Here is a 23,002-nt window from a genome sequence, read left to right as displayed (position 1 = left end):
CACTTTGCAGGCAAAGCCCTAACATTTATCAAAGAAAAGGTTTTGACCTGGGAGAGCGGCATGAGGCGAGGTGTTCCCAAGGTACTTGTTGTAGTCACAGATGGTCGATCACAGGATGAGGTGAGGAAAGCAGCAACGGTCATACAGCACTCTGGTAAGCGATTCACAGTACCTAGCTATTTCATTTCCTTAGCATGTTAACCAACGCAACTTATAAGTGGTGCTTCAACCATCTTGGAATTCTTTACCTACTATTTATGGATTCAGAAATTTATTCTGATTGTTTAGAGTGACTCAGAACTGTTTAAAGAATTTAGACTTCCAGGACCAGACATACTTTTTCTTTCTCTATCCTCTCCTCTTTGGGAGTATGGCTTCCCAGGGTTTGCAAGGAATTTTTCATGCATGCTATTTTATAAAGCTAACTTTTGGTTAATTTTTCTCCTTGCTCTGTGGACCCCAGGCATCATCATGGAGAGTACTCCATCCTGGTGCTTTTGCTAAGCTGGGCCTGGCGTTTTGAACTTTGTATTATTTGACACAAACTGCAGGAGCTCCAGGGAAATTAAGTGCTAAACTGACTTGTTCATTGCCTTTTGAGCTGAGAAACATTGCACTCCTGCTTTAGACTGCTGAGTGTGGCAGATGTGTGACTAAACATGTACTCGTTTTCACTGCTCTCAGCAGCCTCTACTGAAGTTGCCCAAAAGTCTTGCTTTTCGTTGCATGAACCACCAGGAATGCAGTTTCCTGAATAAGAAGATGTGCTTCCTTATGGAAATCACTGGCATGTAAACCACAAGTGGTCATCTTGTCTGCCTCTGTGATCTGGAAGAATAAGCTCCCTAGATGACTTCTAAAGATGTTTGGCTAACCTACTCATAAAAATCTCTACAGTCCCTGTGGATAATCTGCTTTAGTGCTTAACTTATGCTGATATTTGGAAAGCTTTTCCTCATACTTTACCTAAGTATTTCTTCAGGCTAATGAAGCTGCTGTCTTCTTTTCATTTCCCTAGTTAACCAGGAAAGCAATTGATAACTGTACACTGTAACAGGCCTTCATACTTGAAGCCTGTTGTCATTTCCTCTTTCTATCTTTTTTATAGACTAAACAAATACAAATCCATTTCTTTCAATCTCCTGTTGATTGTGCTTTCCAAACCTCTTGTCATTTTTATTAGCTATTTTCTTCAGATACTTTACATCTTAAATATTGTGTTCAAAGCTGGACAGCGTATTTCAGCCAAAGATTCATTAGTACTGAGCACAGAGGGACAATTATTTCCCATCTCCTTTTGAAAAAAATCAAAATGCAAATAAAAATGGGCTTATCATTTATAGTAAATGTTAATTCTTCCTTTAGCTTCCAAGCAACATTTTTGTGAAGTTTCATGTTAATTACTTTTTTTTTTTTTCTTTTGGAGAAATTTTTCTTTTTAGTGATAAATTGTGTAATGGACAGTTTTTCTTCTTTCCTGTTTTCTGGTACAATAAAAAGAGGACAAATTATCATATGGAGAATTAGGTGGGAGAAGGGAAAGGAAGAGATGAGTCAGAGAAATAATTCTGTTAAGGGCCTAAGATACGACAGAACAAAAACTTGGTTAAAAGGCAAGGAGACTCCATTTTAAGGATTTGAAGAGGAAAATCATCTGACAAAGGGAAAGATTATGCTTTTACATCTGGTGATATGATTAAATTCTATGGGCTGGGTTCTTCTAATTTTACTTTTGCCATCTACTAATTGTTTAGTCTAAGGTGTTGGTAGTTTTATAGTTATTGAAGAGACAAACAGATAGGCATCTACAGAAAACAGCTTCTCCTATCCTGAAGTTTGCAAGCTAGGGAGATGAGCTGAATCACATCCTGAATCTGTCCTTGACAGCAGTCAATGAAGGAAAGAGGAGAAAATTTTGAAAGAAAGGTGCAAAAAGCAATTTAATCTCTCATTAGTTCTGATAGTGTGAAAAGATATCCAGAATGTGTACTCATAATGAAGGCTGGATACTGGAGTGAATAGATAAGACAGTGATAGCGTTTGTGAAATATTGATCTGAGAAATGGTTATGTATGTTTTACTACGTTTCAAGTAACAAATGTTATTTTTACAGGCTTCAGTGTCTTTGTGGTTGGTGTGGCTGATGTGGATTACAATGAGCTGGCCAAGATTGCCAGCAAGCCCAGTGAACGTCATGTATTTATTGTTGATGACTTTGATGCATTTGAAAAGATTCAAGATAACCTCGTCACCTTTGTGTGTGAGACAGCTACCTCAAGTGAGTAGAAAATACCATTTTCCCTTTTCCCAAACTGATGCGTTTGTTTATATACTGCTATACTTGTAAATGATACTTCAATAATAATAACAATACTTCAAAAACATGTTCACATATAAAAGTTAGGTTTTGTAATAACTATGCATGGTTTGAGAGAGCAAAAGTTTTTTGTTGTTAATTTGGAAGTAACTATTGTATTTAGTGTAATCTTGTCGGACATTTCAAAATTATAGATAGAACAAAACAAGCAAGAGTCAGAAGTTCTGCTCTTTATAAAGAAGTAGAATGATGTCTAATATGAACTGGGGGACACAACTGGCCTCTTTACCTTTGGTCCAGTCTTCTGTAAGAGTGTGGGTGAAGTGTGTGATGCTGTTTCAAAATGATTGAAACTAAATGTCAGTTGTTTACTCAAGAGTTATCCTTCAATGGCAAAAAAGAAAAATTCTCAAGCCTGTCATGTGCAACTCTGTGACTCCCTAACTTCTTCATCCGCTGGCTCCTTAGAAGCCATATAAATCTGCAGTTTTTCTCTGTGATTCTGACAGCTAATATGCAGCCTGACTCATGCCTCTAATATTTACAGAAAGATTGAGTCATTATGCCCCTTTCTTCTTAGGAATTAAACTAAAAATATTTTGGGGGCTCATCTGTAACCCATACAATTTGTCATGGTAGAAACATCCAACTAAAAGTAGTGAGTAAAGGTTTTAAAATCTATGTAATGCAGAACAGAACACAATGTGACAACTGTAGCAATAATTGGCTGAGAATTTATATTAGTACAGAATTTTTGCTAATAAAATTGTCTAAGTATAGGCATGTTCATATTATGGTAGGGGTCATATTTTTGAACTTACATGTTTTTTCATCTCTTTCAGCTTGTCCTCTTATTTACTTGGAAGGATATACTTCACCTGGTAAGAAACTGCCTATATTTTGCATAGGTTCATTTTTGTCTTATTCAGCTTTACAGTGTTTTTGTTGTTTTCCCTTTCCTGATTTAAAGGTTTCAAGATGTTGGAATCATATAATCTGACAGAGAAGCATTTTGCTTCTGTGCAAGGTGTATCACTGGAATCAGGCTCTTTCCCAAGCTATGTAGCATATAGACTGCACAAAAATGCCTTTGTCAGCCAGCCAATACGGTAAGTAAATGAGAAGGACTCAGAGCAAACAGGTGGGGAAGGATTAACAGAGTTTGTAACTAATAGCATTAGTGTCTCATGGAAAATGCATCTATTTGATGTTCTTTTAACTGAAATCCAGGAAAAATACTCCAAAGAACATCCATTATTGCTCTTGTTAAATACTTATCTGCTTCTTCCTTTGCGATCTGTTCACTGTTAATCCAGTTGCTTTTTGTTCTTTTATTTGACACTGTCTTTCTTAATCACTATACTTACTTACGATATAGAGCCTGGCAACAGGCTCAGTTGAGCAACAGCCTCCTTGGTACAAAGAGCTCTATGTTGTCAGGAGAAAATGGTTTTAGTGTAGTATGGTAAACTTCACTTTTTGCAGTAAGCAGCACTCCGATACCGTGATTTAAGGTATGTTCTCTTGTAGCTGAATTGCTGTATCTGGTCAGTGGAGTGGAGATTTAAAGGACCTGTAGCCTTATAGGATCTAGCAGAATGGTAATATGTGATCATTCCTTCCAACTATCACATACAGTCCAGAAATTTAGCGGTTAGTTTTACTAGGAGGAATCAAGTAAATCCTTTTCTTTTGCATTTGTTCCTCACCATTCCACTTAAGCTTAAGTTTCAGAAGGAATCTCCTAAGTCAGAGGATATGCCTAAAAATAGACCATTACTCCAATTTAATTTAATGAAAGTTATTCTTTTTTGTTGTTGTTATTGTAAAAGCCTTTGAAATCTTCTGCCAGATTGGTAAAGATCAGATCACATGTACAGGCTTCATACTGAGATGTATGAAGTAACAATTTCTTTTTGCTGGCCTTCTCTCAGCTCACAACTTTAAAAGCTGAGGGTGGCCTAAAGGACTTTTTGAATTCTTTGATGCACCTGTACAGTTATGGGAGTGATCCTTGACGGCCTGGATATTTTTACAGCTAGGGAAGCACATATAATCCCAGTCAGTGGTATCTTGTTTAGTAATTTGTTTACATTAATATAAATCATGCATTAAACAGTATAAGTAGGACAATAATAAGATAATTTAAAAACAAAAAAAAAGAAAAAAAACAAACACCTTTCTGTTTATTTCAGGTTATTTAGAATGTCTTTATACAGTTTATTGTCTGCTATAGAGGTGGAATAGACTTGGCAGAGTATTTTGGGCACTTAGCTTTCATAAGAAGCCAGAATATAAAACTCACTTTAGACTGAGTCAGCAAGGCAATAAAAGCATCCGGATCCTAGTGGCATAGCTATTTCATATTTGACATAACTTGCTATCGGAGGTATAAATAGAATGGCTATATCTACTTTATTATTTTCTTTCTTGCACTGTGCTGTGTGTTGTTGTTGATTTTTGATATGACTGTAATTGGAAAGTGTTCCTAACCATGTGGGTAATTAAGTTTTGCCTAAAATATTCATGTCAAGGTTTCTCTGTTTATGCTCATGATGCCAAATCTCTCTCTTGATTCTAGTTTTATTAGCTAAGGAGACATATGATCTATCTACCTTCTTGCAACTACTTTCCTGCATTCTTCATGTCTCCTTCAAAAAATCCCAAAGGCCATCTGCTGTGTGTTTTTATTTATTCCCAGCTTTATGACTTTTTAATGTCTAACAGTCTGAGCATCACAAATCTAAATGTCAGCAGCCACCAGTAGCTGAGGTGGGGCCCAAATACATCACCCATTGCGGGGAATACATTAAATGTTTCCTTCATTGCCTCTGTTCCTGAAAGCCATTGATAGTTAAACAGAGTATTTTCCAGTGCTTGTCTAAAATGAGCCAGATGAAATAAGACTACAGATTTCTAGAAACTTACCATCAAGGAATTCAAAATATATGTTGTTTATGTAGACCTTGGTACAAGAATAAATCTCCCAGGGTTCGTGGTCACATTCTGGCTGCCTCCATAATCATCATGCCTCAACCAACTTAAGATAGGCTGTGAGTTCATTATAAAAAAATCATAAAGTGATTTTTATCACTTAGCACTTTTTTTTACAGAGAGAGTAGTTAAAATGCACAATATTGTTAAACATTGTTATTTCCCCATTACCCTTAAGTCAACTCCTTGAAAAAGAGCTTGTTTATTTTCCTCATATGTTTCCATGTGAAAAAAATATCTTCATATTGTCTTAACAGGGAGATTCACCCAGAGGGACTGCCACAGGCATACACTATCATCATGCTATTCCGTCTTCTGCCTGAATCCCCCAATGAACCTTTTGCTATTTGGCAGATTACGGACAGAGATTACAAGCCACAAGTTGGAGTTGTGCTTGATCGTAAGGATGATCATACTTATTGAACAGAAAATGTATACATTACATTACTTTGCATGTATTATTCCAAAATCTTTCCAAAACCAAAGTATTATTACATGGTAATGTTTAAATAATTTTAGTTTTAAAATATATACTGTTTTACTTTGTACATAGCTTAATTTTTCAACTGATATATCTTTTACCTTTGGTATTACCTCTCAAACCAAAGGAACGTATATGTATGTAGCTATGTCAGTTGAACCATCTATAGTCTGTGTTTACCTGCCAGAGGGCTACAATACATTTTATCCATAAGTCTATCCTACGATGTTGATTTCAGCTTTACATCTAAAATGAAATGTATTATTTAATTTTTTTGCAGCTGGCAGCAAAGTGTTGTCATTCTTTAACAAGGATACAAGGGGAGAAGTTCAAACTGTAACTTTTGATAACGATGAAGTAAAGAAAATCTTTTATGGAAGCTTCCACAAGGTAAAGGATTGAAATTATGAAGGTTACTTTCTGAAGCGCTGTTCTTTGGAACAGAGCACAAGCAAGCAGAAGCTACTATCAGTTATATCCAGTTCTCTTACAGTCCTGTAGATGACTGGGCAGGCACAAACTGAAATATGGGAAGCTCCATCTGAACTTCCTTTGATCCAGTTGAAACTTTGGGAAAACCACTTTGAGGGTCAGAACAAGGGGAGAGAGAAACAAGTTGCACAGCGAGGTTGTCAAGTCTCATGATATTCAAAACACAACTGGATGCTTACCTGTGTGACCTGCAGTAGGGAGCTTGCTTTAGCAGGGGATTGGACTAGATGATCTCCTAAGGTCTCTTCCAACCCTTACAAATCTGTAACTCTGTGATTCTGTGACACACAGGCTTACAGATCACACAGTGCAAGATCTCTGAAGTTCTAGTTCTTCTTTGGTTATGGAATGTAAGGCCTGTGTTGAACCAGAGTAAAAAATGGATTTGTCAAGATTGTGAAAGTGGAGAGATAAATACCACAATGCATCATAGCCTATCTGGCTCATGAAAGAAAAAAAGATAAACTGGGAAAAAGGAAAAGGAAGATGTGATGAGAATTTTTTTTCTGGGAGGGTAGAATGCAATGATTTGGATCCACTAAGAGAAGAGGAAGATTTTCATAGAATCATAGAATCCCAAGGTTGGAAACGACCTATAAGATCATCTAGTCCTACTGTCTCCTCATCACTGTTGCCACCACAAGCACTAAACCATATCATGCAGCTCCTCATTCAGATGCCTCTTGAACACTGCAATGATGTAGCCACAGAAACTAAGTAGTTACTGGCTTGTAGATGAACAAGGAGCCAGTATTGGTAGTTGAATAGAATATTGAATGAAATGTAATGATTGAATGAAATGAAATGATTAACATACATAACATGTATATTTACACATTTTCCATGTATGCAAGGATGCTGGTATATTTTTGGCTTTAGATTCACTGGACCTGCAATATTCAATGTTATTCTATAATAATACTATATATATTATATAATAATATATTTAATGATAATAGTAATATTAATGGAAGGAACAAAAATAATGAGAGAGAACATGTAACAGATTGTATAATCTGTTTTAAATTTAGAGTGAACTCACATTTTTGAATTGTCAGAATGGCTAGTGAAATTTGCCTTTGCCCACAAATGTGGCAGTTTTGTGCTTGCTTTTAAGTGTTGTGGATCAAATTATGAAAAATTGATCCTGTCAGACTTTGTTACCTCTAGACATTGAGAAGTTTTTAGTTCAGGCTACATGCATGCCTAAAACTACAGCTTCAGAAATATTTTCCTGCTGTTAAGCATATGTGTTTAAAGGCAAGAAAGTTGCAATATTTTCAGTAAGCTGAAATACACATCCTGATGTTTTCTCTTATCTGCCTTCTGTTTGGTTTAGTTTTTCCTCTGATTATTAAATATGGCAGCACTATAACATTTGTTTTCTTTATGATACCCTCTCCTGCATGACCAGTCACTACAAGCATTCCTTTGAGGATACTGATAAGGGGTTGCCTCTGTTGACTTTGTGATACTGAAGGCTAGATTGTGAAGCATGCTTTGCTACAGCTGAAGGCAGGGAAACAGCATTACAGTGTGTTGAGACTTGATCTGTTTAAAACGCAGCATTATAAAATCAGTTAGTACTATAAGAGCTATTGTTTTCTTCAGAACTTGAGAGAGGGTAATTATCCAAACTGTTTAAATATCTTGTCTAATTGTTGCAGTGTCTATAATGTACTTAATTACTATTTTCCTATATATAAAGAGATGTTTGTCTTGTGACATTTGTAACTGCTACTTATGAGTAGGCTTTGATCACACCTGCATTATACAGCCTCTATTTTGCCTTTGGCATCTGTCTTTTCACATTTCTGTTTTTTCAGTAGCTTAGTTGGACAACTGAATTTTCAGGAACAGTAGTAATCTATTGAGCGAGAAAAAACAGTCAGCAACGACTAGAGTATGTATTGTTTTGCTTTAAAAGTTGTGTCACCTTATTGCCAAGGAGTAGTGAAAAAACAAAATAGCATTCATATCAGTGTGAGAGATGAGACCTTCATTATTCAGATCAGTGATATGAAGCTCTCTACCTGCTGTATTATCAGCAGTCTGTTTTAAGTGTCAACTGCTAAGTTCATTGATGTTCAAAGTCACATTTTTCCTTTTAGTTTCTGTAAATGTAATAGAGGTGAGGAGAATTCTTTGATAGCACTTACACTGAAGCTTGTGAATCGGTGCAAATGGGGAACAACCTGCAAGCCCAGCAACAACAGCAATCTTGTATAACTGTTCACTACATTTGTTGATGAATGCAATTAAAGAATTTTGCATTATTTTAATTGTTACATGCACTCATACATAAGAACAGAAAGCATTCTGAAGGTGGTGAACAATGCTCAGAAGTAGCAGCTATTGGCAAATTACATTAAATCTCTGAAACTACAAATTCGTGCTTACGCAGCTACATCTTAAGTAAAATGATCCATGCAGTGTGCTGATCCCCCTTCTTTTTTACCCAGAAAGGAATAAAAAAGTCAGATTTTGATAGTATTTGAAGTAACTGGAGTAGCTTTGACTTAAATATCTTCTATTTATGATTTTACACCACGTAACTGAGCAGAATTCTCTGGGCTTTCTCCAGAATGATTACTGAGATTGTTGCATGAGTCACGTTAATGATAGCAGCATGGGTCTCCCCAGCTCGTATGCTGGGAAAGCCTTGTGTACCAACCATGTTGATTAGTTCCTAATAAAGGTTAGAAATAGTTTCAACTGGATGAAGAAAGGAAAATAAGATTAACACATTTCATAAGGTAATTTTGTAATTTCTTCTACCATCTAGTTTCAAAGAAATGACAAATCTTTAAAAGACGAGATGTTTTCCAAAATGTCAAACATTTTTGTGGTTTTTGCTAGATGACTTACTGGCTCGTTCAGTGAAGCACAGCTAACTACACCTAACCGTGCGGAGAGATTTACTTTGGCATACTTGAATGCTCTGTGTAACATAGCTATGGTGAAAGCTGTTGAATCTGGCATGTCCCATAGGAAAAATCCTGACTGCCTCAGACAGTCATTAGGCTTGTAACTGAATGTTTTGGAGAGACATACTTCTTCTACTTGCTTATTATTACCATGCTAGACTTCCTTTTTGATTGCACTTTTGCAGTAGTTAGCCACAGGAAATTTGATAATAGTTTTATGTCTTTCTGCTGATGTACATATGGGATAATACTTTGCATAGCTTATTGATGTGGTTCATTTAGCAGAAAATCAGAACACTAAATCAAACTTGATCTTAGAGAGAGAGATTAAATTATGTTTGCTTTTGTAAAACTTCATGCCTTCTGGCACTGTAGATGGTCAGAAGTGATGCTTTATTTTAGTGTGCTTGAAACTGAAGAGAGCATTTCTGGTAACATTTTGTTGAAAACAAAATCAGATGGCATTGAATACAGAGATGCAGGATTGAATACAGAGATGTGGAGTTGTCAGAACTCTTGGAGTGGGTCCAGAGGAGAGCCATAAAGGTGATCAGAGGGCTGGAGCACCCCTCCTTAAAAAAATACTGAGGGAGCTGGGCTATTTAGCCTGTAGAAATGAAAGCTCCAGGGAGACCTGATAGCAACATTCCAATACTTATAGGGAGCTTATAAATAGGAGGGAGAGAAAATTTTAACATGGTCTGATAGTGATAGGACAAAGGGGAAGGGCTTTAAACTAGAATGGGGGGAAATTTAAGTTAGATGTCGGGAAATTTTTCACTGAGAGTGGTGAGGTACCAGCACAGGCTGCCCAGAGCTGTGGGTGCCCCATCCCTGGAGGCATTCAACGCCAGTTTGGATGGGGCCTAGGCAGCTTGATCTAGTGGTTAGTAAACCTGCCTATGGTAGGGGAGTTGGAACTGGATGGTGTTTAAGGCCCCTTCCAACCTAAGTCATCTTATGATTCTATGTTTTATTGACTATCAACAGTAGATTTGTGTTAGATTTGTGTGTAGGGAATGAAATTAAAGCTGGAATTCAGCATTGGCGTTAAATCAGTAATAAAGGGACCGAGTTGGTGACTTAGGGGAGTCCTTAATATTTTTAACTGCTTGGATTGCTGCTTCTTTGGATGGGTAGTTGATGCTCTAGTAGTCATTGATGTTTGAAGCTTTACAAACTGGTGATCATGTTCAGCAATATGATATAGATTTACCTCCTAAGTTTTGTGTGCAAATGAAAATGAAGTAACATGCATTCTCTGTGCAGATGTATTTTGCTTTATTTAATTTGTGACAAATAGTTAATGTTTCAATAGAAAGTCTTGCACATTTAGTACCTTTTAGAACTAGCAAGCTGCATCTGTAGTGTCATTTGATGCTGCCATTTATCTGTAAAATTCATGTGTATGATCAAATGACTGAATATATTATGTGTAAATGATAATGAATTTCAAGATATGGCACAGTAGTGTTAATTTTATTTTGTGGAGAGCTTAATTTTTATTAACAAAATATACTTAAACTTTCTCTGTTATCTTTCCACTGTATTTTTTACTTGATTGGTGAACAACAATAGGAATTAAAAAACCACTCATTTATACAGTGCTGAGAATTGAACTGTGATGCCAACTGAATTTCAGTTGACAAAAAATTAGGACAGTTTCGAAAGTCTTAATTCCAGTGATATAAAGCATAACTACGTAATGTTTAGAGAGTTTGAGATAAGCTGTGTTGATGCCTTGGAGACAACTCCACATGGGAAAATATTTAATGTGAAAAAAAACCCCCAACAAGCAAATTCCCAGGAGATTTTTCAGTCAGTTGTTGACTCAGGACATTTATGGGAATCTGTTTCCACTTTATGCCAATTTTTTTTAAGTAGTCATTGAATAGCAGTAGTTTTCTGAAGGGTTATATGCAGTGATGACAGAAGCCTTAAAGCATAAATATATAATTCAAGGATTTTTACAGCTGGTCCTTATATGTTGGCATTTGAACAATTATATTGATAATATAATGTATATAAAAATATATGCCACATGTAAGATATATAAAACTGCTGAAAACTTCACCGTTGCCTTACGATGTTCTTCTGTCAACTGCATATTAGATTCACTGAAAACAGAAACCCTGTTTCTGTACTGGAGATGCCTGAAGGTCTTCTGTTTTTATAGATAGAGAGGAAATTCACCTGTATTCATTATGTGGCCACATTAGGTCTTTTGCTTACTTTGAACAATAGATTGTCCTTGTCCGATATTTAATTCTGTACAGTCACTGCAGGATAAAGTAAATTTTCAGAATGCTAGCCTTTGCTTTTGCTCCTCTTGTTCTTCTGAATACAGTTTACTATGTATAACCCAAACACTGTTCTCCTTGTAGAATTACACTCCTCTCTTTGTTACAGCCATTCTTTTCTCTCTCTGTAACTTCACTTATTTCCAGTAATTAATCCTTTGTTTTTGCCTTATTTTGGCATAGATTTTTGCAGTGAAATTTATCTCCTGGAAATTTATTTCTTGCTTTTTCCATTATTTTGTTTGTTTAAAAACAACAACAACAACAATAATATATATATATATATATATATATAAAATTTTCTGGACAGGCTATTCTGTTCTCATATCTCAGAGTAACTAGTAATGAGTCATCTGAGGAAACTGAACCCTGGATTTCTGGATCTGAAATGATCTACTCTGTGAACTACAGACAGAATCTATTAGTCAGTCATAGACTCATTAAACCTCTTGTGTGGCCCCAGCCATTAGAAGAGAACAAGTAGAGCTTACATTCATTTCCTCTTTAAAATTCTTTTTATTTTTGACTTTTATATTGTCCTAAAGCAACTTTCAGGCAAGGTTTTTTTAAAAGAAAAGATTTTAATTTTTGAACATTGCAATTCAGCTGTTATATTAAGTAGTACTTACTAACTGTGCCTGTGTATGCATCTTATAGATCTTTAACACCTTTTAAAGAAGTTACTCATGTTGGAATTTTTCCTTGTCTTGAAAGTAAATCAAGATTATCAGGAAGAAAATTTGAAACAGTATTATTTAAGCAAGGAAATACTAGTTAAAATACTAAATATGTTTTTTCTAAGTAATGCCTTAAACTTTTTTTCAGGTTCATATTGTTGTCACTTCATCAAATATTAAGATTTACATTGACTGCAGTGAAATACTGGAAAAGCCAATTAAGGAGGCTGGGAATATCACAACTGATGGCTATGAAATACTTGGAAAACTACTGAAAGGTGACCGGAGAACAGCAACAGTAAGAAATAAATGTTAATCCATACATTAATTCAAACTCTTTCGTGAGAAAAGTCTTTAGAAGTTAAGAGCTGCTAAATAAGTAGTCCCACACCCAAAGCTTATAAGTTTCTGTATTGCAAGATTGAAGGGACTTAACTGAGAAATAGTTGGTAGTTTTTTATTCTAGCAGAACTGCAAGAACTGAAACCTAGTAGCTGAAAGTTGAAATCAATTCAAATATGAGAATAAATAAGCTGAAAGTTGAAGTCAAGTAAATTCAAATATGAGAATAAATATTGTTTTTTGTTTCTTTTTAATAGGGAAAACAGTTAGTCATTGCAACTATTCCTGTGGATTCCCCATTGTTGGAAAATTTTTAAATGAAGATTTTTTTGTTTTAATCTCCTACATGACATTCTGTAATGAAATAGTTTTAATTCTGGCAAGTCCTGTAATCTGTCTTGTGACAGAGTAATCCCCTCTGGCTTTGTGATCTATAAACCTATGAAGAAAAGTGGTGGCTGCAATGAAGGGCACATCAATTATCTTGATGAATTCACTATATTTAATGCATATTTAGTGCTATTAGCCAGGCTTTGTATTAGAAGATCTAAGGTTGCAATCTGGTCTGTGTGTGCAAAATCTAACACCTGAAGAAGATTCTTGGTGTTCACCTCCAAATGTGTGATAGTATATATGAAATTACAGGACTATAGCTCTTGGGGTGAAAGAGTAAACTGTTTTTAATGTCCCTGTTTGAAGCCGTTCTGCAGAACTTATAATTTAAGTATTGTTCACCTTCTCCACCAGGACATGCGTAAGCATCAGATCTTGGAGTTAATTGCAGCCTTAAGTAGGATTAGTTTTAAATAATGTTTTAAAATAATTTTTGTGTCACTGTCAAAAAAAAAAAAAAAAGAAAAAGCATACAAAAAGACCAAAAAAAAAAAACCAAACAAAAAACCCAAATGTGTGAATGATGTTAATTACATTAGAAATAAGTTGTTTTAGTAGTCAATTTTAATGCTATTGCCACTAGATTTTGTAAATATTGTTATCGTTCAAGGGTTCTCCTTTCTCTTACAGTTAGAAATCCAGAATTTTGACATTGTATGCAGCCCAGTTTGGACTAGCAGAGACAGATGCTGTGATCTTCCTTCTATGGTAAGTACGTATGAACTAGAGACTGTTCAGAACATCGTTAACGATATCATATATAACAATAACAATATTAGCCTGCACTGGTAACACATTTGAATCTCTTGTGAGAGCAACGAGTGAGCAACTTTGCATTTCAGAGTTCTGCATCTGAGAAAGATTGCAATGTGCTAGATTGAGTGTAATAGTGAAAAGTGTCAAGCTTATATTTTGTACTTCAGTGATACTTCAGATCCGAGTTATTATGAAATGAATAGCTACATTATGTTTTAATAAGTATGTTAGATTGGCATTTAAAAAATAACTGCATAATCAGCTCAAGCTGATTGTCTAATGAAAATAAATGCTAGAAAAACAGAAATTCCTTATGGATTTGGTTTTGCCCATGTTTCTGTTGCTACTGCATTATACTGCTTGCAGAGAAAATAATTTGCTGAAAACACGAAATATATTTGGAAAGCACTGTTTCACTCTGAGTTCTACAGTAATCAAAACCAGGATAATAGAGAATCTTGTTATTGTAGCAAAGTGTGCTACGAACAAGTACTTTCATTTAAATTGACAGAAAGAGTTGTGATTGAATTTTCAGAGAGATGAAGCAAAATGCCCAGCTCTTCCAAATGCTTGCACCTGTACTCAAGACAGTGTGGGACCACCAGGACCCCCTGGACCTGCCGTAAGGAATCATTTGCTATAGAGATTTTTGTATATTTTTTTAATTTTTAAATTTATGGAACAAGTTTCAGATTAATCGAGGTGAAAAAAGGTAATTTTGGCTTGTGCAGAAGGAAGTAACACCAGCTGATTTATTTCAGTGTGTCTTGTGAAACGTCTGATAATCCTGTTCTCATGTTTTTTGAATACATGAAAACATTCACCAAATTTTGTGAAACGAAGGTCAGAGAGACAGTTGGCAGTCAACAAGTTCATAACTTCATGTTAATCTGTTCTCATTTTGTCTCAGTTTATAACACAACTGGGCAGCTCCTTCCACTTTCATTTGCCTATATTTGTAAACCTTTTCCCATACTTCCTATTTAATCACTGTGAATAGCTCCTGCTTGTTTGTTAGGCTGAAAGAGTCTGTCTCATTTTCAGCTGTCTTGTGCTCCACGTACAAGAGGTTTTAGTGAAATGTGCAAATGCTTTTCTTAATTGCAAGGTCAGGATTTCATTCCAAGGAAAGAGTCATTATCAGGCAAATAAATGAATGACTTGATAATGATCTATGGAATAGATATACTTCTACCAATTACTATGAATATAAGGGAGCTGTGTTCTGCCCAGTAGTCCTTATGTTTTGATGCCAAACACTGTGTGAGTAATATGAAGCCTGTTTAAGTTGCCTAGCAGTCCACTAGAGAGGTATACAGAGACTTTGATGATTCCTCTATCTAAAAAGACTGAATATAAATTGAAGAAGTGTAGATCTGCAAAGACAAAATTGACAATAATTTTAGTCTGTTGAATTGGCTAGGCTGACTCTTATATGGCTTTCCTAAATTTCTGTGTAATGCATCTTTTATATTCTTTAGCATTCTGGTCTGTACACTTCATAATTTTGAGCTTTCATGTAAGAATTCGCTTAAAAAGATTAATAACTTACCAGTGTGACGTACCTTTGCTCTCTCTGAACTAAGAAATACATTTTCTTTCCAAATGTTTAATTTAGGGTGGCCCAGGTGCTAAAGGTCCCAGAGGTGAAAGGGGTTTGACTGGATCATCTGTAAGTATCTTCCTGGAATGCATCTATAACATCGTGACGTGCTTGCCTATATGAAAATTTATACTCTAAGTTCCATTCTGAGCTAAGAATGGATATTAAAAATTTAACTGGTAATATTATTTACATGTAGTTCATCTATGTAAGACTATGCATACGTAGCCTAAGTACATCAGAGGACTGGATCATATTTGTGGGAGTGGTACTACACATTCTGCAGCGTTGTTGTCCTTTCTTCTGTACAGAGTAGACAGCTATACTTCCATTTAACACTGCCAGGAAGCCCGTGTTGGCCTGTGACTGCCAACTTGAATAAAAAAATATTGTGTTCTGAAGTATCAGTGGGTCTCCAGGCTGCTGACTTACTCTAAGCGCCTAACCCAAAGGACTTTGCATTTATAGATATAAGAAAACACTGCCATTTATAATCTTGTTTTAATTTTCTGCTCTAAGGGGCCACCTGGTCCTCGTGGTGAGACAGGTCCTCCAGGCCCTCAAGGTCCTCCAGGTCCTCAGGGTCCCAATGGCCTTTCAATCCCAGGAGAACCGGTGAGTGGCTATTTGGAGTGTGGGTAACAGTGTCACTGGGTCAGTGGTCTTGGGAAAAGGGTAGGAGCTTTGCACTGATGTTCATTTTTCCCCATGATACAGTAGTACTGTGAAACAAGTCTTTATCTAAAAGAAGTCTTTTCCATTACAATAGAATCCTCTTTCTGGATGCTGAATGTGCTTATAAAGTGCTTATGAAGGCACGGCATCAGATTGCTGTGATGCACATTGTGTTACAGCATTTTCTCTTCTAAAACTTTTCTATGCAGTTTCTAGGCTTTAAAGTTCTATGACTCATAATTATCAGGCTGTAGTGCAGGAAACTTAAGTGTGCAGTGCTATTCTGAATTTTATTGCAGATTCACATGTCCAAATTCTATTTTCTGTGCTTAAACCATTACTCAGAATTTCAGAGGCAATATGTGTCTAGATTCAGGCATCCAAAATAGCTCTTAGTTCCTTGAGGGATTCTTGGTGACAGAATGTATATTTTAGTGGAGGATTACTTTTCCTTTAATGTATATACAGTTAAAGTATAAGTGATGTTGGCTTAATTCTGTTAACACAAGGAAATATCACTAGATTGTGCTTTTTAAAGCAGATAACACAGGAATCCTTTGTCTACATTCTGAATGTATTAACATAACTTTATCTGTATTTTACTAAGTTACTGTCTAAAAAGTAGGAATATAGTTCCTGATTAGGTACATCTGGAATATTTTAGTATAGCCAGAATACTAATACTACTTTTTTTAATGAAATCTTTAAATAAAATGTAAAGCTTATGAAAAAATAGAATTGGTATCTCATTGCACACTGTCTCATTTTGCATTTGAAGCCAGTTCACCTTCTCAGTCTGTGCATCTATGTAGACATCAGGTCCATCTTCTCCTTTGTAGGACAAAGTAAAATAAAAAAATCTGTTAACCACCTATTTTTGTTGTTGTTGTTAGATGCAGGAAGGAAAAGCTTTGTTAAGATACCATAAAGATACCAAAAAGCAAGAAAGTCCAAACACATTCCTTTTATATGCATGATATAAAAGCACTTGCCATATGCAGTTTGAACACCTTTGAAAAATGAAAACAGCAACAGAACTGACATGATACTTGGAACTTCTCATTAGTTAAGGAGAAGTTATAACAGCCCTTGTGAGTCATGGAATTTTGTTTTTCATGTCAATTTGCAATTTGCATTGTCAGGCTATGCTTACAAATTGTATGATATTAAGTATTGTATTTTCAAATTCATGTCATGTGGTCTTAAACTATACAGCTATACTACAGCATTACAGTATATGTGGAATGCGAGCAGGTTGTGAAAGACAATACAGTGCTTCTTTATATGGTCCCACACCTCGTGTCCTAGAAGTCTTAGTGTATAGATCAGAAAAAAAATGTCATACTAAAAAAAGACCCAGATTTACCTTTTCTTATGAGTGTGGGTGGCTCCATTTATCAGTTGAGAAAGATAGGGGAGGTGAAAACATATTACCTTTTCCTACCTTGCTGCTTGTGGAGGCAGTAATATTATAGTCTCTCTTACTGAAAAGTCTCTGATGCTTCCTTATCGAAATCTGTGCTCCTTCCTTCTTTCCTGTGTTTTTAGTATAATATCAGCCAGTTGTCTTGTGTTTGCAAATGTTAAGAGTATTACTTCAATCAAGAGGTATATGTATCTATTTTTTTCCCATAGTACATAGATGGATTATGGACTTCTTCATTGAGATGTGTTAGGGTAATTTTTGATGTCTGCTTACAGTGATTAGTTATTTTTATACTCTGGTCTGCAGTTCAGAATCTCTAATGAACATTTATGAATATCATAGGGTCGTCAAGGAATGAAAGGTGATGCTGGCCAGCCTGGACTACCAGGACGATCAGTAAGTTAATTCTTAATTTAAAAGCAAACAAACAAACAAACAAAACCCTATTGCTACTATACACTATTCCTGATGTGGATTGGCTGCTGGACAGCTGCCTTTGACATCACTAGGAATTTTTTCATACCCTCCTAAGCAATAGTTTTGAAGACACTATCATGTTACACTTAGTAATCTGAAATGTAGAAAATTCTAAACCATTCAAAACAGAGCAAAATTAAAAGAACAGCTGTATTGAGTCAAACCAAATATACATCAGGCCAATTGTGAATGTACAAAGAAAGATTGATGGATTAGGAAAAGTACACTGATATCTACACAGTAAAGTCTCTTAACTTCTGACCACCTTGTAGGTAAGTGTCTTCCTAAATTACAGGTTGCAGAACCTTTGCAGGGCACTTCTTCACTAGAGTTGTCTAATTGCCTTCTATTTTTGGAATTCAGATTTTCTTAGGCTAATGAGCTCCACAACTAATTGTGTGATTTGTTTATGCATGTTTTCAGTCCTTAAAACTTTGAGGAATATACACTTAGACAGCAATAACATGCTAAGAGACATGCTACAGTTAAATGCACAGTGAGATGAGACAGAAACGGGGAATATAATATAATACAAGGCTGTTCAGTGTTGATTCCTACAGTAGTTGCCCTGTTCCTACAGTGTTGAGTGAGATCGTTCCTGCATGTACTATTTTTGTATTTATTCCTAACCCAGAAGCTACAAGGAAGAGAATTTACAGTGACCACTATGAAGAAACACTGTTAAAAATAGAACAGAGAAAGAAGCAATAAAGGAAGAGCTAATTTTTCGTTTCTTTAGAAACACACTAACCAATGACTTTAGCACCTGTTAAAAGATTAGCTGACATCTGTTAGACATGCTTGTAAAGGGAATAATTATGATATATCTGACTTCTGGTTGTAATACTCAAAAATTATGTTTGAAATTTAAGAGAATGCAGTAAAAATGCAAGTGAGGGTGAAGACTCTTATATCATATATATGAAATAAATTGTTCTTCCTAAACGATTTTTTAAATAAATGTCAAAAAGTGAAATTAAAGACTAATATTTAAATGTGTGCATAGACACTGGGGTAATTAGCATAGCGGATAAATTTGTTTGGTTTCTGATGCAGTTTATCATTTCTTTTTTCTCTCTAGGGAACCCCAGGCTTACCTGGTCCACCTGGCCCAGTGGGACCTCCAGGTGAAAGGGTAAGTTTTCCTCAGTTACCTTCCTGAAAGACCACATAATATGGTGGAGTGTTTTTTTTTTTCTTTTCTTTTTCTTTTTTCCATTCTTTATCATAGCTTTCTGTTTTCAAGTACTTTTTCAAAGAGAGTCCTTTTATCTATATCCAAGCAGAAGAGGTAAATTAAAAGGACTGGAAAAACTTGCAGGTGAAAATCTCTCCAGATAACCTTAGAGTAGCAGGATACTTTCTTTAAAAATTGCAAGACTGACTGTTCTGTGTCCTGAACAGGTTCTCAGGTGCCTGCACCCGATGAGCATTGAGGTGTTCAATCCTGCTGTCTTTCACATATTGTTACTGTTGTAGGGGATCTCATGAAAGTTCTACTTGTCTTGACATCTGCAAAATTTATGTCCTTAAACAATCTGTCTGTAACATTCTTAGTGTGAAGGTCAAGTTTTCTCCTTAGCCCTCGATTATTTGGAGCTAAGAACTTTTCTTAAGATGGAATTCTGAAACGTCTTCATAATCAAGAGCATGCTTACAGGTTGCAATCTCTGTTTTCCTTGGAACCAGCTGAGAAAATCTCTTTTGTCTTCATACTCTTGAGATGACTGAAGCAATGACTTTGACAGTCTGAAGTAATATCTGATATATGCATTTATAGTTGCGCTTTTCTGGGTATTGATAGCCAGAAATCAAAATGGAGCAGCACATGATAGACATTTGTCAAAGAACAAACCATGGGAATGTTGGGTCGTTAACAAGCCATGGATTATCACTAGTTAGTTTGGGAATGGGATTTCTTGACATTCCTTTTTGAAGGGAGAGTAGCTGGGAGGGAGATGTTCTGTTATTCATCATTTAAGTAGAAATTTCCGGTTTTCCAGTTAATCTGTAAGTGAGAGAACAGAAAAAGAAATCCTCCTCTGGTATACAGCAGCAATTCCTTTTCTTAAAATATTAATTTAATACATATTAATTCCATCCTCAGTTAATCAACAGCAGCTGAATATCTAAATTGGCTCAAGCTTATTGTTTCATATATAGCCTTTCCCTGCTCTAGCTGTTATGGCTGTTTTTGTAAATATCATTGTGGATAACTTTAAAAATACATGCTAGTAGTAATCAGGAGAATTGTGATTCAGTAATTCTAAGTGGGATTGCTACAATCTTAGGTTAATGTCTTGTCATGCTTTTGTTTTTGAACAGGGTTTCACAGGAAAAGATGGTCCCACAGGTCCCAGAGGCCCACCAGGACCAGCGGTAAATATATAATTTTGTCTTTGGTATACAATGAATGAAGAGACTTGAGCTAACAGAGAGCCATGACAACATTTTCAAATTATGTTAAATATAAAATGGATCCTTTGTTTAATATCCCAAATGGATCTGATGAATTATTAGTAACAGGTGAGCAGTGAGGTGCTCATTCATTCACAGCATGAATAGAGCTTCTATTCATAAATATTCAGGAGAGTTTAAGTCTGGTTTTCATTGCTTTTACCCACTTCCAGCGGTTTTGAATTTTTTTTTTTTTTTTCAGTATTAAAAAAGGAAATAAGCTCTTTATCTCCTTCTTTAACCACAAACTTTTAAAGCTCTGCTAAATCTGCTGATACCAACTAGTTTCTGTGATGGACCTGGAGTTACCAGGGCAGGGTATTAATTTGGACTGCTCCTGCTTTCCCTACTGTTGTCTTTTTGTGCTACTGTGTGGATGTAGAGGTGAGATTTTATCACATAACCTAGCACTGATATTTTGTTTATATTAATCTAGTAGTAATGAATTTTATGGACTCGTAACAGATTTGTAAATGGATTGCACACCTGCTAGAGAAAGTTAGAAGGCACAAACATATTGTATTCCTTCAGGAACCTATCACTAAGAGATATGTGAAAATTCAGTAGATATCTCTGCATCTTTAGATTCAGAAATGCCTGTTACATAAAAGAACTTATTTCCATGAAGAATTCGTTTTTTCCTGGAGAGAATTTTTCAAGCTTGGCATATTCCAAACAGAAGAAGAAACTGATGAGAGCCCTTTTGAGTACTGCTCTGATCTTTTTAATACCACAGCACGTTTCTTATCATCACTTATACCAGAGTGGGTTTCTATAATTCATTTTACATATCTTTTGCTATAGGGTGCCCCAGGAGTTCCAGGAGTTGCTGGTCCGAGTGGAAAGCCAGGGAAACCAGGAGACCGTGGGACACCAGTAAGATAATGATACACTTGGAGTATCAATTTTAAAATTACACTGTTGGTGAATATAAAACTTACCCTTATTTTAAATGCTTGTATTGCACTTATGACAGTGGTTAATACAGTGAAGCTGACCTAAGACCACAAGTCTTCTTTCAAAAATTTTATTTTTACAGTATGACTTTTTGCTGAGTTTAATAGTTGGGGCTGGAAACTGTGGTCTCTGGTTTCCACTAAAAAGATTGTAGACTATCATGTGCCAAGACATATATTCCTACACTGCATAAGCTTGAAGAACGGGGTCAGCAAAATGGCTGGAAAGTCATGTGTGTGTGTTTGTGTAGTAAAAAAGTACATGACTGAAGATGGAAAATCTTTGGTAATGTTATATAATCACTTCTTGTTTGCAAATGTTTTGGCTTTCTACAATGTGATTTTAAGACTATTTGAGAGTAGGTTCCATGGATTTTATTCAAACCTCTAAAGTAAGTACACTTTGAAAAGGGTGAAAGATCAACAGTTTCAGAAGAAATTTGAACTGGATTCATTTATAGGATCTCTGAGAAATTGTTTGATCCAGGTGTGGAGACAACAACTAAAATGTGAAATCATTCATTTTTTGTTATCTTAATGTCTGTCAGTCAGCAAAAATTTTCCATCCCACTTCAATGTCTTGAAGTATATGGCAGATAGATAATTTGGAGGAATACATACAATAGGGTAGGCAGCTTGATGATTAGGAACTTTAAGTTCCTAGGAGCATCAGGGAGCTGGGTTGTTTTCTCATACTTTTGCTGAAATGTCTGCATTTGTCAGCCTGTATATCCCATTTTCCTTGCAGTAGAGGACACTAGATATTTTAGAAATGATTTTAAGCTGCTTCATGTAATATTTGTGCTAGGTTATATGGTTGATGAACACAGCTGGGACATAAAGTGCTGTGGTTTACCAACAAATGAGCACCAAAGTACCGGGTTTATCTGAATTTTCCTTCACCTTGGATACCGAGTTGCTGCCCATTGCAGCAGAACAGATATTTTGAAGGTAAATAATGTGACTAGAAGGGAATCTGCTTATAAGGCAGTCAATGCCTGTCTAAGCACCATGCATAGGTTTTCCTATGCTGAGTTTCTTTCAGTTAGAATTTGTCTTTTTCTGATTATTTTGCTTCTTGTAATGTGACACTGTGCATCGTATTTAGCAATTCTTATGTTTCTAGTACAGATCCCAGCAGGAATTCTGGCTTGCACCTTGCACAGATGTTTTATCAGACTCCTGGTGGACAGAATTTCAATGCTTTCCTTTGTGTCCTGCATTAGAATTCCAAAGGTGCAGCCTCATGGCCAAGTGCAACTTGTAATGTCCTGAGTCATAGCTCATGCCTGGCTGAATTTGTAACTTCATGTCCTGGAGACAAATAAGGAGGCTTCACATTGCTGCTGAGAAATTCAAATAATTCTCAACTAGATCATGCCATTTTTAATTCTATCCAAACAATCTGTAAGGTTTCACAAGTAAGATTATAGACCCCTACAAAGTACAGCACAGAACATCCAGACCAAGAATACACTGTTGCATGAAAATTAAAGTTTTTTTTTCCCATTGAATGCAGTCAATTGAAGCTCTTTCCTTATGTGTGAAAAACCACTAAGGTGCTAATGTGAGGCAGACCGCACCACTAATGTGTCTGTAAACACAAAATCATAGGATCATCATAAAATGGCCTGGGTTGAAAAGGACCACAATGATCATCTAGTTTCAAGCCCCTGCTATGTGCAGGGTCTCCAACCACCAGACCAGCCTGCCCAGAGCCACATCCAGA

The 23,002-nt window shown here is 35.9% G+C and overlaps 1 protein-coding gene across 3 annotated transcripts in view; it reads left to right on the top strand.

Annotated features, from left to right (window-relative positions):
- Positions 1–23,002, top strand: part of COL12A1 (collagen type XII alpha 1 chain) — a 99,162-nt gene that overhangs the window by 64,888 nt on the left and 11,272 nt on the right. For all 3 annotated transcript variants that reach the window (XM_042814002.1, XM_042814019.1, XM_042814010.1), the window contains 15 exons: positions 11–154; positions 2,114–2,278; positions 3,160–3,198; positions 3,288–3,426; positions 5,569–5,711; positions 6,073–6,182; positions 12,337–12,486; positions 13,554–13,631; positions 14,215–14,301; positions 15,298–15,351; positions 15,802–15,897; positions 17,726–17,779; positions 18,942–18,995; positions 20,186–20,239; positions 21,122–21,193. In XM_042814002.1, the coding sequence (XP_042669936.1) occupies positions 11–154; positions 2,114–2,278; positions 3,160–3,198; positions 3,288–3,426; positions 5,569–5,711; positions 6,073–6,182; positions 12,337–12,486; positions 13,554–13,631; positions 14,215–14,301; positions 15,298–15,351; positions 15,802–15,897; positions 17,726–17,779; positions 18,942–18,995; positions 20,186–20,239; positions 21,122–21,193 (1,439 nt within the window). The remainder of the gene's footprint in view (positions 1–10; positions 155–2,113; positions 2,279–3,159; positions 3,199–3,287; positions 3,427–5,568; positions 5,712–6,072; positions 6,183–12,336; positions 12,487–13,553; positions 13,632–14,214; positions 14,302–15,297; positions 15,352–15,801; positions 15,898–17,725; positions 17,780–18,941; positions 18,996–20,185; positions 20,240–21,121; positions 21,194–23,002) is intronic.

Source organism: Centrocercus urophasianus, unplaced genomic scaffold (genome assembly GCF_019232065.1).
Source record: "Centrocercus urophasianus isolate 14NV4802_14NV808 unplaced genomic scaffold, USGS_Curo_1.0 seq_10, whole genome shotgun sequence".
NCBI lineage: Eukaryota > Metazoa > Chordata > Aves > Galliformes > Phasianidae > Centrocercus > Centrocercus urophasianus.
This window is presented reverse-complemented; position numbering and strand designations above follow the sequence as displayed.